Source organism: Staurois parvus, unplaced genomic scaffold, assembly GCF_062004578.1.
Source record: "Staurois parvus isolate SC_StPar_1 unplaced genomic scaffold, SC_StPar_1.0 ptg000315l, whole genome shotgun sequence".
Taxonomy (NCBI): Eukaryota; Metazoa; Chordata; class Amphibia; order Anura; family Ranidae; genus Staurois; species Staurois parvus.
The window spans coordinates 4,284,475-4,301,632 of NW_028318111.1; the positions used below are offsets into that span (position 1 = coordinate 4,284,475).

The 17,158-nt window shown below is 47.5% G+C and overlaps 1 protein-coding gene across 1 annotated transcript in view; it reads left to right on the forward strand.

Moving 5' to 3' along the window:
* Positions 1–17,158, forward strand: part of MAP3K19 (mitogen-activated protein kinase kinase kinase 19) — an 85,359-nt gene that overhangs the window by 55,903 nt on the left and 12,298 nt on the right. Inside the window, exon 13 of the mRNA XM_089683601.1 lies at positions 12,053–12,750. Coding sequence (XP_089539727.1) covers positions 12,053–12,750 — 698 coding nt within the window. The remainder of the gene's footprint in view (positions 1–12,052; positions 12,751–17,158) is intronic.

The following is a 17,158-nucleotide window of genomic DNA, read 5'->3' on the forward strand; positions in this document are numbered from 1 at the left end:
GAGGCGGTATATAGGGGCCCATGGCAGATTAGGGGCCTGGCAGCAGCTATGTGAGGCCCGTTATCTTGCAGCACCCTATGTCAAAAAATTTAACACACCAGCAGTGTGAAGAGACCTGAAAGTGGCACATGGCAGCAGAGTGTGGCGATGGAGACAGCAGCAATGGGAGGCCGTACAGGGACCCATGAGAGACTCTGGACCTGGCAGCAGCAGGAGGAGGTGGTATATAGGGGCCCATGGCAGATTAGGGGCCTGGCAGCAGCTATGTGAGGCCCGTAATCTGCCTGCACCCTATGTCAAAAAATTTAACACACCAGCAGTGTGAAGAGACCTGAAAGTGGCACATGGCAGCAGAGTGTGGCGATGGAGACAGCAGCAATGGGAGGCCGTACAGGGACCATGACAGACTCTGGACTTGGCAGCAGCATGAGGAGGCGGTATATAGGGGCCCATGGCAGATTAGGGGCCTGGCAGCAGCTATGTGAGGCCCGTAATCTGCCTGCACCCTATGTCAAAAAATTTAACACACCAGCAGTGTGAAGAGACCTGAAAGTGGCACATGGCAGCAGAGTGTGGCGATGGAGACAGCAGCAATGGGAGGCCGTACAGGGACCATGACAGACTCTGGACTTGGCAGCAGCATGAGGAGGCGGTATATAGGGGCCCATGGCAGATTAGGGGCCTGGCAGCAGCTATGTGAGGCCCGTAATCTGCCTGCACCCTATGTCAAAAAATTTAACACACCAGCAGTGTGAAGAGACCTGAAAGTGGCACATGGCAGCAGAGTGTGGCGATGGAGACAGCAGCAATGGGAGGCCGTACAGGGACCATGACAGACTCTGGACTTGGCAGCAGCATGAGGAGGCGGTATATAGGGGCCCATGGCAGATTAGGGGCCTGGCAGCAGCTATGTGAGGCCCGTTATCTTGCAGCACCCTATGTCAAAAAATTTAACACACCAGCAGTGTGAAGAGACCTGAAAGTGGCACATGGCAGCAGAGTGTGGCGATGGAGACAGCAGCAATGGGAGGCCGTACAGGGACCCATGAGAGACTCTAGACTTGGCAGCAGCATGAGGAGGCGGTATATAGGGGCCCATGGCAGATTAGGGGCCTGGCAGCAGCTATGTGAGGCCCGTAATCTGCCTGCACCCTATGTCAAAAAATTTAACACACCAGCAGTGTGAAGAGACCTGAAAGTGGCACATGGCAGCAGAGTGTGGCGATGGAGACAGCAGCAATGGGAGGCCGTACAGGGACCATGACAGACTCTGGACTTGGCAGCAGCATGAGGAGGCGGTATATAGGGGCCCATGGCAGATTAGGGGCCTGGCAGCAGCTATGTGAGGCCCGTTATCTTGCAGCACCCTATGTCAAAAAATTTAACACACCAGCAGTGTGAAGAGACCTGAAAGTGGCACATGGCAGCAGAGTGTGGCGATGGAGACAGCAGCAATGGGAGGCCGTACAGGGACCCATGAGAGACTCTGGACCTGGCAGCAGCAGGAGGAGGTGGTATATAGGGGCCCATGGCAGATTAGGGGCCTGGCAGCAGCTATGTGAGGCCCGTAATCTGCCTGCACCCTATGTCAAAAAATTTAACACACCAGCAGTGTGAAGAGACCTGAAAGTGGCACATGGCAGCAGAGTGTGGCGATGGAGACAGCAGCAATGGGAGGCCGTACAGGGACCATGACAGACTCTGGACTTGGCAGCAGCATGAGGAGGCGGTATATAGGGGCCCATGGCAGATTAGGGGCCTGGCAGCAGCTATGTGAGGCCCGTAATCTGCCTGCACCCTATGTCAAAAAATTTAACACACCAGCAGTGTGAAGAGACCTGAAAGTGGCACATGGCAGCAGAGTGTGGCGATGGAGACAGCAGCAATGGGAGGCCGTACAGGGACCATGACAGACTCTGGACTTGGCAGCAGCATGAGGAGGCGGTATATAGGGGCCCATGGCAGATTAGGGGCCTGGCAGCAGCTATGTGAGGCCCGTAATCTGCCTGCACCCTATGTCAAAAAATTTAACACACCAGCAGTGTGAAGAGACCTGAAAGTGGCACATGGCAGCAGAGTGTGGCGATGGAGACAGCAGCAATGGGAGGCCGTACAGGGACCCATGAGAGACTCTGGACCTGGCAGCAGCAGGAGGAGGTGGTATATAGGGGCCCATGGCAGATTAGGGGCCTGGCAGCAGCTATGTGAGGCCCGTAATCTGCCTGCACCCTATGTCAAAAAATTTAACACACCAGCAGTGTGAAGAGACCTGAAAGTGGCACATGGCAGCAGAGTGTGGCGATGGAGACAGCAGCAATGGGAGGCCGTACAGGGACCATGACAGACTCTGGACTTGGCAGCAGCATGAGGAGGCGGTATATAGGGGCCCATGGCAGATTAGGGGCCTGGCAGCAGCTATGTGAGGCCCGTTATCTTGCAGCACCCTATGTCAAAAAATTTAACACACCAGCAGTGTGAAGAGACCTGAAAGTGGCACATGGCAGCAGAGTGTGGCGATGGAGACAGCAGCAATGGGAGGCCGTACAGGGACCCATGAGAGACTCTGGACCTGGCAGCAGCAGGAGGAGGCGGTATATAGGGGCCCATGGCAGATTAGGGGCCTGGCAGCAGCTATGTGAGGCCCGTAATCTGCCTGCACCCTATGTCAAAAAATTTAACACACCAGCAGTGTGAAGAGACCTGAAAGTGGCACATGGCAGCAGAGTGTGGCGATGGAGACAGCAGCAATGGGAGGCCGTACAGGGACCCATGAGAGACTCTAGACTTGGCAGCAGCATGAGGAGGCGGTATATAGGGGCCCATGGCAGATTAGGGGCCTGGCAGCAGCTATGTGAGGCCCGTAATCTGCCTGCACCCTATGTCAAAAAATTTAACACACCAGCAGTGTGAAGAGACCTGAAAGTGGCACATGGCAGCAGAGTGTGGCGATGGAGACAGCAGCAATGGGAGGCCGTACAGGGACCCATGAGAGACTCTAGACTTGGCAGCAGCATGAGGAGGCGGTATATAGGGGCCCATGGCAGATTAGGGGCCTGGCAGCAGCTATGTGAGGCCCGTAATCTGCCTGCACCCTATGTCAAAAAATTTAACACACCAGCAGTGTGAAGAGACCTGAAAGTGGCACATGGCAGCAGAGTGTGGCGATGGAGACAGCAGCAATGGGAGGCCGTACAGGGACCATGACAGACTCTGGACTTGGCAGCAGCATGAGGAGGCGGTATATAGGGGCCCATGGCAGATTAGGGGCCTGGCAGCAGCTATGTGAGGCCCGTTATCTTGCAGCACCCTATGTCAAAAAATTTAACACACCAGCAGTGTGAAGAGACCTGAAAGTGGCACATGGCAGCAGAGTGTGGCGATGGAGACAGCAGCAATGGGAGGCCGTACAGGGACCCATGAGAGACTCTGGACCTGGCAGCAGCAGGAGGAGGTGGTATATAGGGGCCCATGGCAGATTAGGGGCCTGGCAGCAGCTATGTGAGGCCCGTAATCTGCCTGCACCCTATGTCAAAAAATTTAACACACCAGCAGTGTGAAGAGACCTGAAAGTGGCACATGGCAGCAGAGTGTGGCGATGGAGACAGCAGCAATGGGAGGCCGTACAGGGACCCATGAGAGACTCTGGACCTGGCAGCAGCAGGAGGAGGCGGTATATAGGGGCCTATGGCAGATTAGGGGCCTGGCAGCAGCTATAGGAGGCCCGTAATCTGCCAGCACCCTATGTCAAAAAATTCAACACACCAGCAGTGTGAGGAGACCTGAAAGTGGCACATGTTTGAGGCATGATTCATGGCGGATTTAGTCAGTTGTGTCAGGAACTGGTGGTTTGAAATCCAGACTAATCCACGCCTGATTCATTTTCACAAACGTGAGTCTCTCCACACTTTGGGTGGACAGTCGTGTCCTCCGCGGAGTTACAATACCTCCTGCCGCACTAAACACGCGCTCCGATGCCACGCTACTGGCCGGGCATGACAGCCTTTCAAGGGCAAATTCAGCTAGTTGGGGCCAAAGGTCAAGTTTCGTTGCCCAGTAGTCAAGGGGATTGTCTACCTCGGTTGGCAGGGTGCTGTCCAAGTAGGCCCAAGCCTGTTGTTTGAGCTCCTGCTCCAGGTCCACCTGATGCTGCTGCTGCTGCTGCGGCTGGTTAGTAGTTTCCTCACTGCGCTGGTGAAGAAAGCTACTCATCATCGACTGCAGACTGAGGCAGCCGCTGCTGGTGGAGCTGCCACTGCTCCTACCACCCCACCCCTCCCCTGCTGCCATGCCAGCGGAACGCGAGCGCACAGGGCCCACAGTGTCTGAGGATGGACGTTGGCGCACAAAGGCAGAGACCAACTGACTACATAGGTGGTTTTTATAGTACGTAATTTTGGCCTCCCTCTCAGCAGGTGTGAAAAAGGCCACCATTTTGGACCGGTAGCGAGGGTCCAACAAGGTGGACAGCCAAAAGTCATCCCTCTGTCTGATGGTTATTATTCGGCTGTCGCTACGCAAGCAACCGAGCATGCTATGGGCCATTTGTGCCAAGGAATGCGAGGGACTCCCTGCCTCCATCTCCACAGCATACTGCCACGGTGCGTCTGGGTCCTCTGTCTCCTCCTCCTCCTCCTCTACCAGATGCTCCTGCTCCTCCACTCCTGTCCGCTGAGTGGAAAAACCACCCATTTCACTCAATAATTCCTGAGCACAAATGTCCTCCTCTACCTCCTCCTCTTCTTCCTGTCCTGCCCCCACAGGGGTCATGTGGCGTTGAGATCTGTGCGCCACGTCTACCGCACCCTGACCAGCCATTGTTAACAGCATTTGTTCCAGGACGTGCAACAGAGGAATGACGTCGTTCATCCCATAGTCCTGCCGACTCACGAATAGCGTGGCCTCCTCAAAGGGCCTGAGCAAGCGGCAGGTGTCACGCATGAGCTGCCAATGGCTGACATCTAAGTTACACAGGGGAGTACCTTTATCCGCTTGTAACATCAGGAAATCGGTGATGGCCTTTCGCTGCTCGTAAAGGCGGTCTAACATGTGTAGGGTTGAATTCCACCTTGTTGCAACGTCGCAGATCAGGCGATGCTGTGGAATTCCGTTCTGCCGCTGCAGCTCAATGAGGGTGTTCTTTGCGGTGTAGGAATGGCTGAAATGCATGCACAGTTTACGTGACATTTTAAGGATGTCTTGCAGTGGGATGGTGGATTTTAGGAACCGCTTGACAACCAGATTGAACACGTGAGCCATGCATGGCGCATGGCACAACCTTCCTTGACGCAGAGCAGACACCATGTTCTTTCCGTTGTCAGTCAACATGGTTCCGATTTTTAGTTTGCGCGGAGACAGCCATCTGTCGATTTCTCTGTTCATTACACTCAGCAGTTCCTCCCCTGTGTGACTACGTTCGCCAAGGCATACCAGGTGCAGCACAGCGTGACACCGTTGCGCCCTGCACATGTGATATGCCGGTCGGGTAATGGGACTTGGCACGGGGGTGGCGGCTGAGGACACGGCGGAAAAAGAGGTGGTAGAGGCGGACATGCTTGCTGGACCAAGGACGTGCAAACGTGGAGGCAAAAGCGTCGTGACCTGTCCAAGTTGCTGGTGCGGCTGTGCCGGCACCACGTTCACCCAGTGGGCCGTAAATGACATGTACTGTCCCTGACCGTAGTTACAGCTCCACACGTCGGCGCTGCCGTGCACTTTGGCAGAGACCGACATGCTCAAAGACTGGCCCACCATCTCTTCTACATGTGAATGCAGGGCTGGCACTGCCTTTTGGGCAAAGAAATGACGGCTTGGCACTCTCCACCGCGGCGCGGCACAAGCCATCATTTCTCGGAAAGGTGCTGAGTCCACCAGTTGGAAAGGGAGGGACTGCAGCACCAGCAACTTGGACAGGAGGACGTTCAGCTTTTGCACCGTCGGGTGCGTGCTCGCAAACTGTTGTCTCTTGGATACGGATTCCAAGAAAGACTGTTGACGGAATCCGAGAAGAGGAGTAGCAGGAGAAGGAGCATCTGAACGAGCGGAAGATGCCAATGAGCGACAACTCCCCTCAGCAGAGGTGTTGGAGCCTTGACTGGCTGATAGAGGGCGATTGACGACGTCGGGTGACGGAGCAAGTAACGGAGCGGGTGATGGAGCGGGGGCTGGGGCAGGCAGAACCGCCGTATGTTTATCACGGTTTTCCCAGGCCACCGAATGGTGACGCTGCATATGCTGACGCAACGCTGTAGTCCCAACATGGGCCCCCTGGCCACGCTTGCATTTCTGGCCACATAGTCGACATACGGCTACGTTTACTTCCTCGGGCGGCTTGAGGAAAAATTGCCACACCACCGAGTAGGAAACTTTGCCCCCGCTACTCTTCACTGGCTGACTGCTACTTCCTCCGTGCGCACCGGCACCACTACTGGCCGTGGTGGTAGGCTGCAGTGGAGCTGGTGCTCTACTCCGTGGACGTTTGGCTCCACTGACACTGATGCGACCCTGCTGCTGTCTCCTGGGCAACCCACCGACTGTTTTGCTCGCTGCCAAGCTGCCACCCTCTTCTCCTGATGATGCGGAAGAAATTGCCTGATGACGACGAGGCTGCCAAGTGCGATCAACCTCCTCATCATCAAGTAGGGTCTCCGCCTCACTACTAGCCCCCTCGGCTGCGTCTGGGTCAGGAGACAGACCTGTCTCTAGACCGGCTACCGAGCCACTCTCCTCGCCAGTACTTGTTCGCTTGGCTGCTGAAAAGGCCGATGTCTCCCCCCGTTCCTGACCGCCCTCTGTTAGCTCTTCCTCACTGTACAGTGGGGCTGAGCCCACAGCATGCGATACTTCGCTTGGTGAGGGAACAGCAAAGGACAGGGGCAGGTAGAGGACACGTGATTTCAGTGGGCTTGGTCCCGGGCCATGCCAACTAACGGTTGTGTCTGACGTACCCACCGACCGTTGGCTGTAGGTGTCAGAGGTGACCTGGGAAGAGGAAGACGACCGAGCCAACCAATCAATGACGGCAGGGTTGTCGGTGGAGACACGACCGCTGGATGACACCGGGAGCACTGGCCTCTGGCTGCGAATACTGCTGCCTCGACCCCTTCCTCTGCTGCCACGTCTGCTCGCTCCTAAAACATTGCCTCCTCTGCCACTCCTCTGCATGTTGTCTGACATACTATTTAATTCAACGATTAGGTGTCCCTGAGTAACAATTCTCTGGCACTCAGTAACAATTCTGTCTGTCCCTGAGTATGAATTCTGTGGCCCTGAGTAACAATTGTGTGTCTGTGCAAGTAACAATTCTGTGTCTGTGCAAGTAACAATTTTGTGTCTGTGAGAGTAACAATTCTCTGGCACTCAGTAACAATTCTGTCTGTCCCTGAGTAACAATTCTCTGGCACTCAGTAACAATTCTGTCTGTCCCTGAGTAACAATTCTGTCTGTCCCTGAGTATGAATTCTGTGGCCCTGAGTAAGAATTCTCTGGCACTCAGTAACAATTCTGTCTGTCCCTGAGTATGAATTCTGTGGCCCTGAGTAACAATTGTGTGTCTGTGCAAGTAACAATTCTGTGTCTGTGCAAGTAACAATTTTGTGTCTGTGAGAGTAACAATTCTCTGGCACTCAGTAACAATTCTGTCTGTCCCTGAGTAACAATTCTCTGGCACTCAGTAACAATTCTGTCTGTCCCTGAGTATGAATTCTGTGGCCCTGAGTAACAATTCTGTCTCTGTGCGAGTAACAATTCTGTGTCTGTGCAAGTAACAATTTTGTGTCTGTGAGAGTAACAATTCTCTGGCACTCAGTAACAATTCTGTCTGTCCCTGAGTAACAATTCTCTGGCACTCAGTAACAATTCTGTCTGTCCCTGAGTAACAATTCTCTGGCACTCAGTAACAATTCTGTCTGTCCCTGAGTAACAATTCTCTGGCACTCAGTAACAATTGTGTGTCTGTGCAAGTAACAATTCTGTGTCTGTGCAAGTAACAATTTTGTGTCTGTGAGAGTAACAATTCTCTGGCACTCAGTAACAATTCTGTCTGTCCCTGAGTAACAATTCTCTGGCACTCAGTAACAATTCTGTCTGTCCCTGAGTATGAATTCTGTGGCCCTGAGTAACAATTCTGTCTCTGTGCGAGTAACAATTCTGTGTCTGTGCAAGTAACAATTTTGTGTCTGTGAGAGTAACAATTCTCTGGCACTCAGTAACAATTCTGTCTGTCCCTGAGTAACAATTCTATGGCACTCAGTAACAATTCTGTCTTCCCTGAGTAACAATTCTCTGGCACTCAGTAACAATTCTGTCTGTCCCTGAGTATGAATTCTGTGGCCCTGAGTAACAATTCTGTCTCTGTGCGAGTAACAATTCTGTGTCTGTGCAAGTAACAATTTTGTGTCTGTGAGAGTAACAATTCTCTGGCACTCAGTAACAATTCTGTCTGTCCCTGAGTAACAATTCTCTGGCACTCAGTAACAATTCTGTCTGTCCCTGAGTATGAATTCTGTGGCCCTGAGTAACAATTGTGTGTCTGTGCAAGTAACAATTCTGTGTCTGTGCAAGTAACAATTTTGTGTCTGTGAGAGTAACAATTCTCTGGCACTCAGTAACAATTCTGTCTGTCCCTGAGTAACAATTCTCTGGCACTCAGTAACAATTCTGTCTGTCCCTGAGTATGAATTCTGTGGCCCTGAGTAACAATTCTGTCTCTGTGCGAGTAACAATTCTGTGTCTGTGCAAGTAACAATTTTGTGTCTGTGAGAGTAACAATTCTCTGGCACTCAGTAACAATTCTGTCTGTCCCTGAGTAACAATTCTCTGGCACTCAGTAACAATTCTGTCTGTCCCTGAGTAACAATTCTCTGGCACTCAGTAACAATTCTGTCTGTCCCTGAGTATGAATTCTGTGGCCCTGAGTAACAATTGTGTGTCTGTGCAAGTAACAATTCTGTGTCTGTGCAAGTAACAATTTTGTGTCTGTGAGAGTAACAATTCTCTGGCACTCAGTAACAATTCTGTCTGTCCCTGAGTAACAATTCTCTGGCACTCAGTAACAATTCTGTCTGTCCCTGAGTATGAATTCTGTGGCCCTGAGTAACAATTCTGTCTCTGTGCGAGTAACAATTCTGTGTCTGTGCAAGTAACAATTTTGTGTCTGTGAGAGTAACAATTCTCTGGCACTCAGTAACAATTCTGTCTGTCCCTGAGTAACAATTCTCTGGCACTCAGTAACAATTCTGTCTGTCCCTGAGTAACAATTCTCTGGCACTCAGTAACAATTCTGTCTGTCCCTGAGTAACAATTCTCTGGCACTCAGTAACAATTGTGTGTCTGTGCAAGTAACAATTCTGTGTCTGTGCAAGTAACAATTTTGTGTCTGTGAGAGTAACAATTCTCTGGCACTCAGTAACAATTCTGTCTGTCCCTGAGTAACAATTCTCTGGCACTCAGTAACAATTCTGTCTGTCCCTGAGTATGAATTCTGTGGCCCTGAGTAACAATTCTGTCTCTGTGCGAGTAACAATTCTGTGTCTGTGCAAGTAACAATTTTGTGTCTGTGAGAGTAACAATTCTCTGGCACTCAGTAACAATTCTGTCTGTCCCTGAGTAACAATTCTATGGCACTCAGTAACAATTCTGTCTTCCCTGAGTAACAATTCTCTGGCACTCAGTAACAATTCTGTCTGTCCCTGAGTATGAATTCTGTGGCCCTGAGTAACAATTCTGTCTCTGTGCGAGTAACAATTCTGTGTCTGTGCAAGTAACAATTTTGTGTCTGTGAGAGTAACAATTCTCTGGCACTCAGTAACAATTCTGTCTGTCCCTGAGTAACAATTCTCTGGCACTCAGTAACAATTCTGTCTGTCCCTGAGTATGAATTCTGTGGCCCTGAGTAACAATTGTGTGTCTGTGCAAGTAACAATTCTGTGTCTGTGCAAGTAACAATTTTGTGTCTGTGAGAGTAACAATTCTCTGGCACTCAGTAACAATTCTGTCTGTCCCTGAGTAACAATTCTCTGGCACTCAGTAACAATTCTGTCTGTCCCTGAGTAACAATTCTGTCTGTCCCTGAGTATGAATTCTGTGGCCCTGAGTAAGAATTCTCTGGCACTCAGTAACAATTCTGTCTGTCCCTGAGTATGAATTCTGTGGCCCTGAGTAACAATTGTGTGTCTGTGCAAGTAACAATTCTGTGTCTGTGCAAGTAACAATTTTGTGTCTGTGAGAGTAACAATTCTCTGGCACTCAGTAACAATTCTGTCTGTCCCTGAGTAACAATTCTCTGGCACTCAGTAACAATTCTGTCTGTCCCTGAGTAACAATTCTCTGGCACTCAGTAACAATTCTGTCTGTCCCTGAGTAACAATTCTGTCTGTCCCTGAGAATGAATTCTGTGGCCCTGAGTAAGAATTCTCTGGCACTCAGTAACAATTCTGTCTGTCCCTGAGTAACAATTCTCTGGCACTCAGTAACAATTCTGTCTGTCCCTGAGTAAAAATTCTGTGGCCCTAATAACGTTTCTGTGGCCCTAAGTAACAATTCTCTGGCACTGAGTAACAATTCTGTCTGTCCCTGAGTATGAATTCTGTGGCCCTAACTAGCGTTTCTTTGTCCCTAAATAACGATTCTGTGGCCCTCATTAACAAGTCTGTGTCCCTGAGTAATGGTTCTCTGTCCCTAAGTAACTTCTCTCTGTCCCCAATTCTCGTTTCTGTGGCCCTAACTCTGTCCCTGTCCCTAGTACAGAGCGGTCTGCCTCTGTTCAATGACTGCAGGCAAATGAAGATTTCCAAAATGGCCGCTATATATACCTCGACCATTACACAGTGCTGGCTGGCTGGCTGCTGATTGGCTGATGCGATCACATGTCGTTGAGGAATGCATTATGGGGCAGCGCACCTTGTCTGCGCGCCTTCCCCGACATCCCCGCTCCGTCGCCGCACATGTCAGCCGCCATTTTCGGAAAAATTTCGATTCGCGCGTCCGAATTAGGCTGTTTTTCGGATTCGGCACGAATCGAAATTTTTCCGAAATTCGACTCGAATTCCACTTCGGATACTTCGATTCGCTCATCTCTAATAGCTATACCTGCAAAAGGGGCCAGCCTAAAGTCATCTAACTGGGCTTCATTTTCTGACTAAAGTTCCACTTTAACTTTGAGTATCAATACCTATTGGGGTTATGGGACTGAATTTCTATATAAAACAAATGACACGTTTTTGTTTTAGCAACTACAACTCTAATCATTTTTTTTGTTGCTTTGCACAAAACAGCGAAAAAAAAAATTTCACTAGCTTGTGAATTTGTGGTTTGCTGTATTTACCCAAATATGATAAAAAAAAAAGACCTTTAGGTGTCCTTCCAGCTGTTCCTAATTATATGTGAAGTAAAATCAAGCTTTTGACTTTTATTTAATGTCATACTTGTATCTAACAGGACTGAAAATGATTAACAGTTTGGTGATGGGGGTGTAGGGCGCATATTGGGTAATTCATTCAAGTAAAAAGAGTTAAGAAAAAAGGTAAGAACCCCTGCATTAAGATGTTTGCAAATTCAAAGCAAGCAAATTTCCTTTGTCAAATAAAGGCTACCATTTCGGCTACTTTAGGAGCCCAGGTTCAGGACCTTTTGGAGTGACTAGTGGTCAGATGAAGAGAGACAATGGTGTCCTAGTGGGTAAGAACAACCCAAGCATTGGGGTGACTAGTGAAGAGGAAAGGGAAGAGAAGTTGGCATTTGTTACAATAATGGGCAAAGGGGATCCAAGAATGTAGATAAATGGGGCAAAAATCAAACATTTGTAGTTAGAGGAGAGGAAAAGGATTGGGTTAAGGCCAGAAAACAGGTGCTATGCTCCAACTGTTCAACAATGGGTTAGTACCCAAAAGCATAAAGCTGCAGGGAGTTTGTACCTAACTCACCAATGGTAGCAGCTGTTTAATTGGGCTTTAGCCCGTTTGTTTTTATGCTATGCTCCAATAGATACCAAGTAGCAGCTTCTAATGTACGGATGATGTACATACAGTAAAAATTTCTTATTGCCCTTTGGCTACAGGTGTATAAAGGTCTCACAAGCCAAGGGGAGCTCATTGCCGCCAAGCAGGTGATGCTACATGCCTCAGACTCAGATGTTGCAGAGAAGGAGTACAAAAAGCTACAGGAGGAGGTGGACCTATTGAAGACTCTGAAACATGATAATATAGTCGGCTACCTTGGAACCTGTCTGCAGGAGAACAGAGTGACAATATTCATGGAGTTTGTACCAGGGGGATCCATAGCCAACATTTTACGTGATTTTGGACCACTGCAAGAAGCTGTAATAAGTAAATACACAAACCACATATTGCAAGGCATCGCCTATCTGCACAAAAACAGGGTGGTGCACAGAGATATCAAGGGTAACAATGTTATGTTAATGCCCAACGGGGTCATTAAACTGATAGACTTTGGCTGTGCTAAACGCCTGAGCGGATTGAGCATGAATGGTTCTAAGGGGGAAATGTTGAAATCAATGCATGGGACGCCATACTGGATGGCCCCAGAGGTAATCAGCGAGTCTGGACATGGGGAGAAGTCGGACATATGGAGTATTGGTTGCACAGTATTTGAGATGGCGACTGGGAAGCCTCCGCTGGCACACATGAACAAGTTGGCAGCAATGTTTTATATTGCTGCACATAAAGGATTCATGCCAACTCTGCCTGACCACTTCTCGAAGAAAGCAAGGGACTTTGTAAACCTGTGCCTGATAAGGTGGGTCAATACTTTATGAGTGATTTACAAACACTGGTGGAAAGTGAATAGTTTGCCAAAGACCTGTAATTTTCTTAAAAATGTTAACATAAAAACTATACCCAACACAGAACCTTAGCCACAAAAAAGCCCAATGCCCAACACAATCTCAAAAGTAAAAACCCCAAAATTCACTTGGGCAAATTACCAAACACATGGCCACCTGTCATGTGATCTCTGCTACATGGAGAACATCCCATACCAATCTCTATATCCTATCCTTTAGTGGAGATCATGTGACAAAATGTCGGTACATTAGGTCACATTACTTGCAGCTATGAGATCCAATATCGGTGGTTTCTGGAGCAAGCAAAATACGTTATGGCTTCTGCTGAATTTTAGGCATTTAAATTGTACCTGTAAGGACAGAAATATGATAGCTGCTATTCTTTCTAAAGCTTCAGACTCTGAGGCAATCATCTTGGCTTCACTACCTATTGCATTTATTGGCCATGGGGCCAGTGAAGTCTCAGCTCCCATACGACATTCTTGTTCCAGGTCAATGACTCACCAAGTAGTAAAGCCAGGCTCGGAAATGATTGTTGTGTGAACCTGCACTCAAGAATCACAGCTCATGTGTTTATCTTCACAGGTACCCCCTAAAGTAACCAAAACGAAATTTTTATTCTTTTTTTTAAGTTTTAGATAGTGTATAAGGGGATTAAAACACTTGTCTCTATCGCTGTCTGAGCCCCATTCGGGCGATTCATCCTCTCTATTTGTCCTGTTTACTGTTATCATTGAAAGTAAAAGTAAAACAAAAAAAAAAAACACACATTTTGGCTTGACACCAGAACAGTAATAGTAGAGGAAATCTTCCAATGTGTACACTAGTTCCGGTGACAGCCAAGGATTCCTTTACATTGGGGGAGGGGGGGGGGGGATTTTCTCTCAATTCCTGTTTTGACTATGGTACAAGTGAAGGAAAATCTCCCCAATGGAACAGAGATGTGGGGGGAAAAAAAGACCAACAGAGGCTATAACCTTCCCTTACTCTATCTCAAATGAAAGAAAAGGTTTTGCCTTTATTGCTACTTTAAGGGATCAGGGTTGGCAGGGCAGAAGGAGGTCTAATTTGAGAGGCCTTGCACTTTAGATGAAGAGACAGGTTGTTTTGTCTTCAATTTCTCATCCAAATATAGGTGTAGTGCACTCACATGAAACATGGTCGCAGTCCTCAGCCCTCACTTGTTCTGGGGGTTGTTCTCCCTGCAGGTTTCTGTCTTTTTTTCATTTGATGCAGCTGTATGTGGCTAGGCCCACACAGCAGCATCATCCATTCACAGAGGTTTGCCCAGAGTTCCATTTGCAACTGAGACATGGGGATTTGTAGACCTCAATGGAGCACAAGTGCAATGACAGGTGTCTGTAAACTCGTACTCTGATTGAAAATTCTACCAAACCCAAAACCAAAGGTCTGTACTTCAGTGTGGATCTGTGTCTGGAATAATAGTCTGCAGGAGACTGTATTGCCCCCACAATCCACTAATCATGGTTACAAAGATTTGCAGGTTACAATGCAAAAAAACCCGCAAACAATAAGTGCACGTTGTTTTTACATCAGTGTGGGTGCATTTATTAGCTTTTTGAAAAAGGTGGAATTAGACTGTAAATGATTTCTCAGACTGGCTCAGCTGTACAGGTGAGGGCCTTTCACCATCAAACTACATAAAACAGAGATTAAGGGTAACAATTGACTGGTTTTAACACAGTTTATTGTCTCTTGGATTGCATTAGTTGCTCAGTGATCAAACTTGTAAAGCAGTTTCAGAAATTAACTAAATTAGGGAGTAGCTGAGGCTGTCAAGGTAATGTTGCGAATGTACTAAAAAAACCTACAAAAATCAAAGTGTACTCCATTTACCATAGGATGGCTTTATACAGTTCCTTATGGAGCATGCATGTTAACACACGTGTAGGTGTAAATGGGCCCATATAATGTAATGTCCCTTTCATGCCAAAACTGCAGTGCATATATATGAGCCATCCTCACAGATAATAATGGCATTTCTATGTGTAAAGCATTTTCATGCAGCAAAACACACAGGTTTTGCTGCATAAAAACGGATAAGTGTAAATCGGTCCTTATTCTCACTTTTCTGAATCCACAAAGCATTTTACAAGACCACTGGGAGTGTACTTCCTCAGGTCTGTCCTGAATCACCCATCGTTTACAGATTTCAAGCTGGTTTGAATAGGATTTGTGGGTGTGAGAAGTAACTCCGTGTGTGAGGTTGCCAGTGGGTGTGTTTGGTAACAGCTATCCTGCATAACAAGCAGGTGATCCCACAAAAAGAATTGGGGTGGCCTGCGCAAGGTTTTTCATTTGTGACTGGATTGTAACTTTGCAGGTTAACATGGCTCTCACATGTACAGTGCCTTGAAAAAGTATTCATACCCCTTGAAATTTTCCACATTTTGTCATGTTACAACCAAAAACGTAAATGTATTTTATTGGGATTGTATGTGATAGACCAACACAAAGTGGCACATAACTGTGAAGTGTGCCGTGCATTTGTATCCAGCCCCCTTTATTCTGATATCCCTAACTAAAATCTAGTGGAACCAATTGCCTTCAGAAGTCACCTAATTAGTAAATAGAGTCCACCTGTGTGTAATTTAATCTCAGTATAAATACAGCTGTTCTGTGAAGCCCTCAGAGGTTTGTTAGAGAACATTATGTGAACAAACAGCATCATGAAGGCTAAACAACACACCAGACCATTCAGGGATAAAGTTTTGGGGAAGATTAAAGCAGGGTTAGGTGATGAAAAAAATTCCAAGCTTTGAACATCTTACAGATCACTGTTCTATCCATTATCCAAAAATGGAAAGAGTATGGCACAACTGCAAACCTAACAAGACATGGCCGTCCATCTTAACTGACAGGCCGGGCAAGGAGGGCATTAATCAGAGAAGCAGCCAAGAGGCCCATGGTAACTCTGGAGGAACTGCAGAGATCCACAGCTCAGGAGGGAGAATCTGTCCACAGGACAACTATTAGTCGTGTACTCCACAAATCTGGCCTTTATGGAAGAGTGGCAAGAAGAAAGCCATTGTTGAAAGAAAGCCATAAGTCGTCCCGTTTGCAGTTTGAGAGAAGCCATGTGGGGGACACAGCAAACATGTGGAAGAAGGTGCTCTGGTCAGATGAGACCAAAATTGAACTTTTTGGCTTAACAGCAAAACACTATGTGTGGTGAAAAACTAACACTGCACATTACCCTGAACACATCATCCCCACCATGAAACATGGTGGTGACAGCATCATGTTGTGGGGATGCTTTTCTTCAGCAGGGACAGGGAAGATGGTCAGAGTTGATGAAAAGATGGATGAAACCAAATACAGAGCAATCTTAGAAGAAATCTTAGAGTCTGCAAAAGGCTGGGGCGGAGGTTCATCTTCCAGCAGGACAACTACCCTAAACATACAGCCAGAGCTACAATGGAATGGTTTAGATCAAAGCATATTCAGGTGTTATTATGGCCCAGTCAAAGTCCAAATCTAAATCCAATTGAGAATATGTGGCAAGACTTGAAAATTGCTCTTCCCAGACGCTCTCCATCCAATCTGAAAGAGCTTGAGCTATTTTGCAAAGAAGAATGGACAAAAATGTCCCTCTCTAGGTGTGCAAAGCTGGTAGAAACATCCCCAAAAAGACTTGCAACTGTAATTACAGCTAAAGGTGGTTCTATAAAGTATTGACTCCGGGGGGGTGAATACAAATGCTGCCACACTTTCCACATATTTGTAAAACTTTGTGTTGGTCTACCACATATCCAAATAAAATACATTTACGTTTTTGATTGTAACATGACAAAATGTGGAAAGTGTCAAGGGATATGAATACTTTTTCAAGGCACTGTAAATACACATGTACTATAGCACTCAAGTAAATAATTACACAATAAGAAAATCATAGGACATTAAAGCTTTGAAGGATAGTTGCCACTATATTTTGGAGAGCAGTGGTATAGCATTGCTAAATTACAGCCAGCAGTGCATGCCATTGAGTGGTTGTCACTTACCATGCTTATGGAGGCGGAAGTACCAGGAAGGCCTGAGGATCAAAAGTTTCAACCTCATCTGAAAAGAAAATATATGAGATCTCAACAAGGGAGATCAGTTACAGGTTTAGTTGCAGTATATATATAATAAAAACAGCATTAAGAGATGGGCAAGGCATGCAAATATATAAACTATAGTATTTATACAGAATTTAAATAAAGTTCATGGCCACCTGACCATCACACATACAGTATACGTCCAAAAGTATATGGAAACCCCCCAAACTGTTAAAACTACACAATACAAAGATATTTCAGAAAATTGTGTGCTTTCAATCTTATGGTAACAGTTTAGGAAACC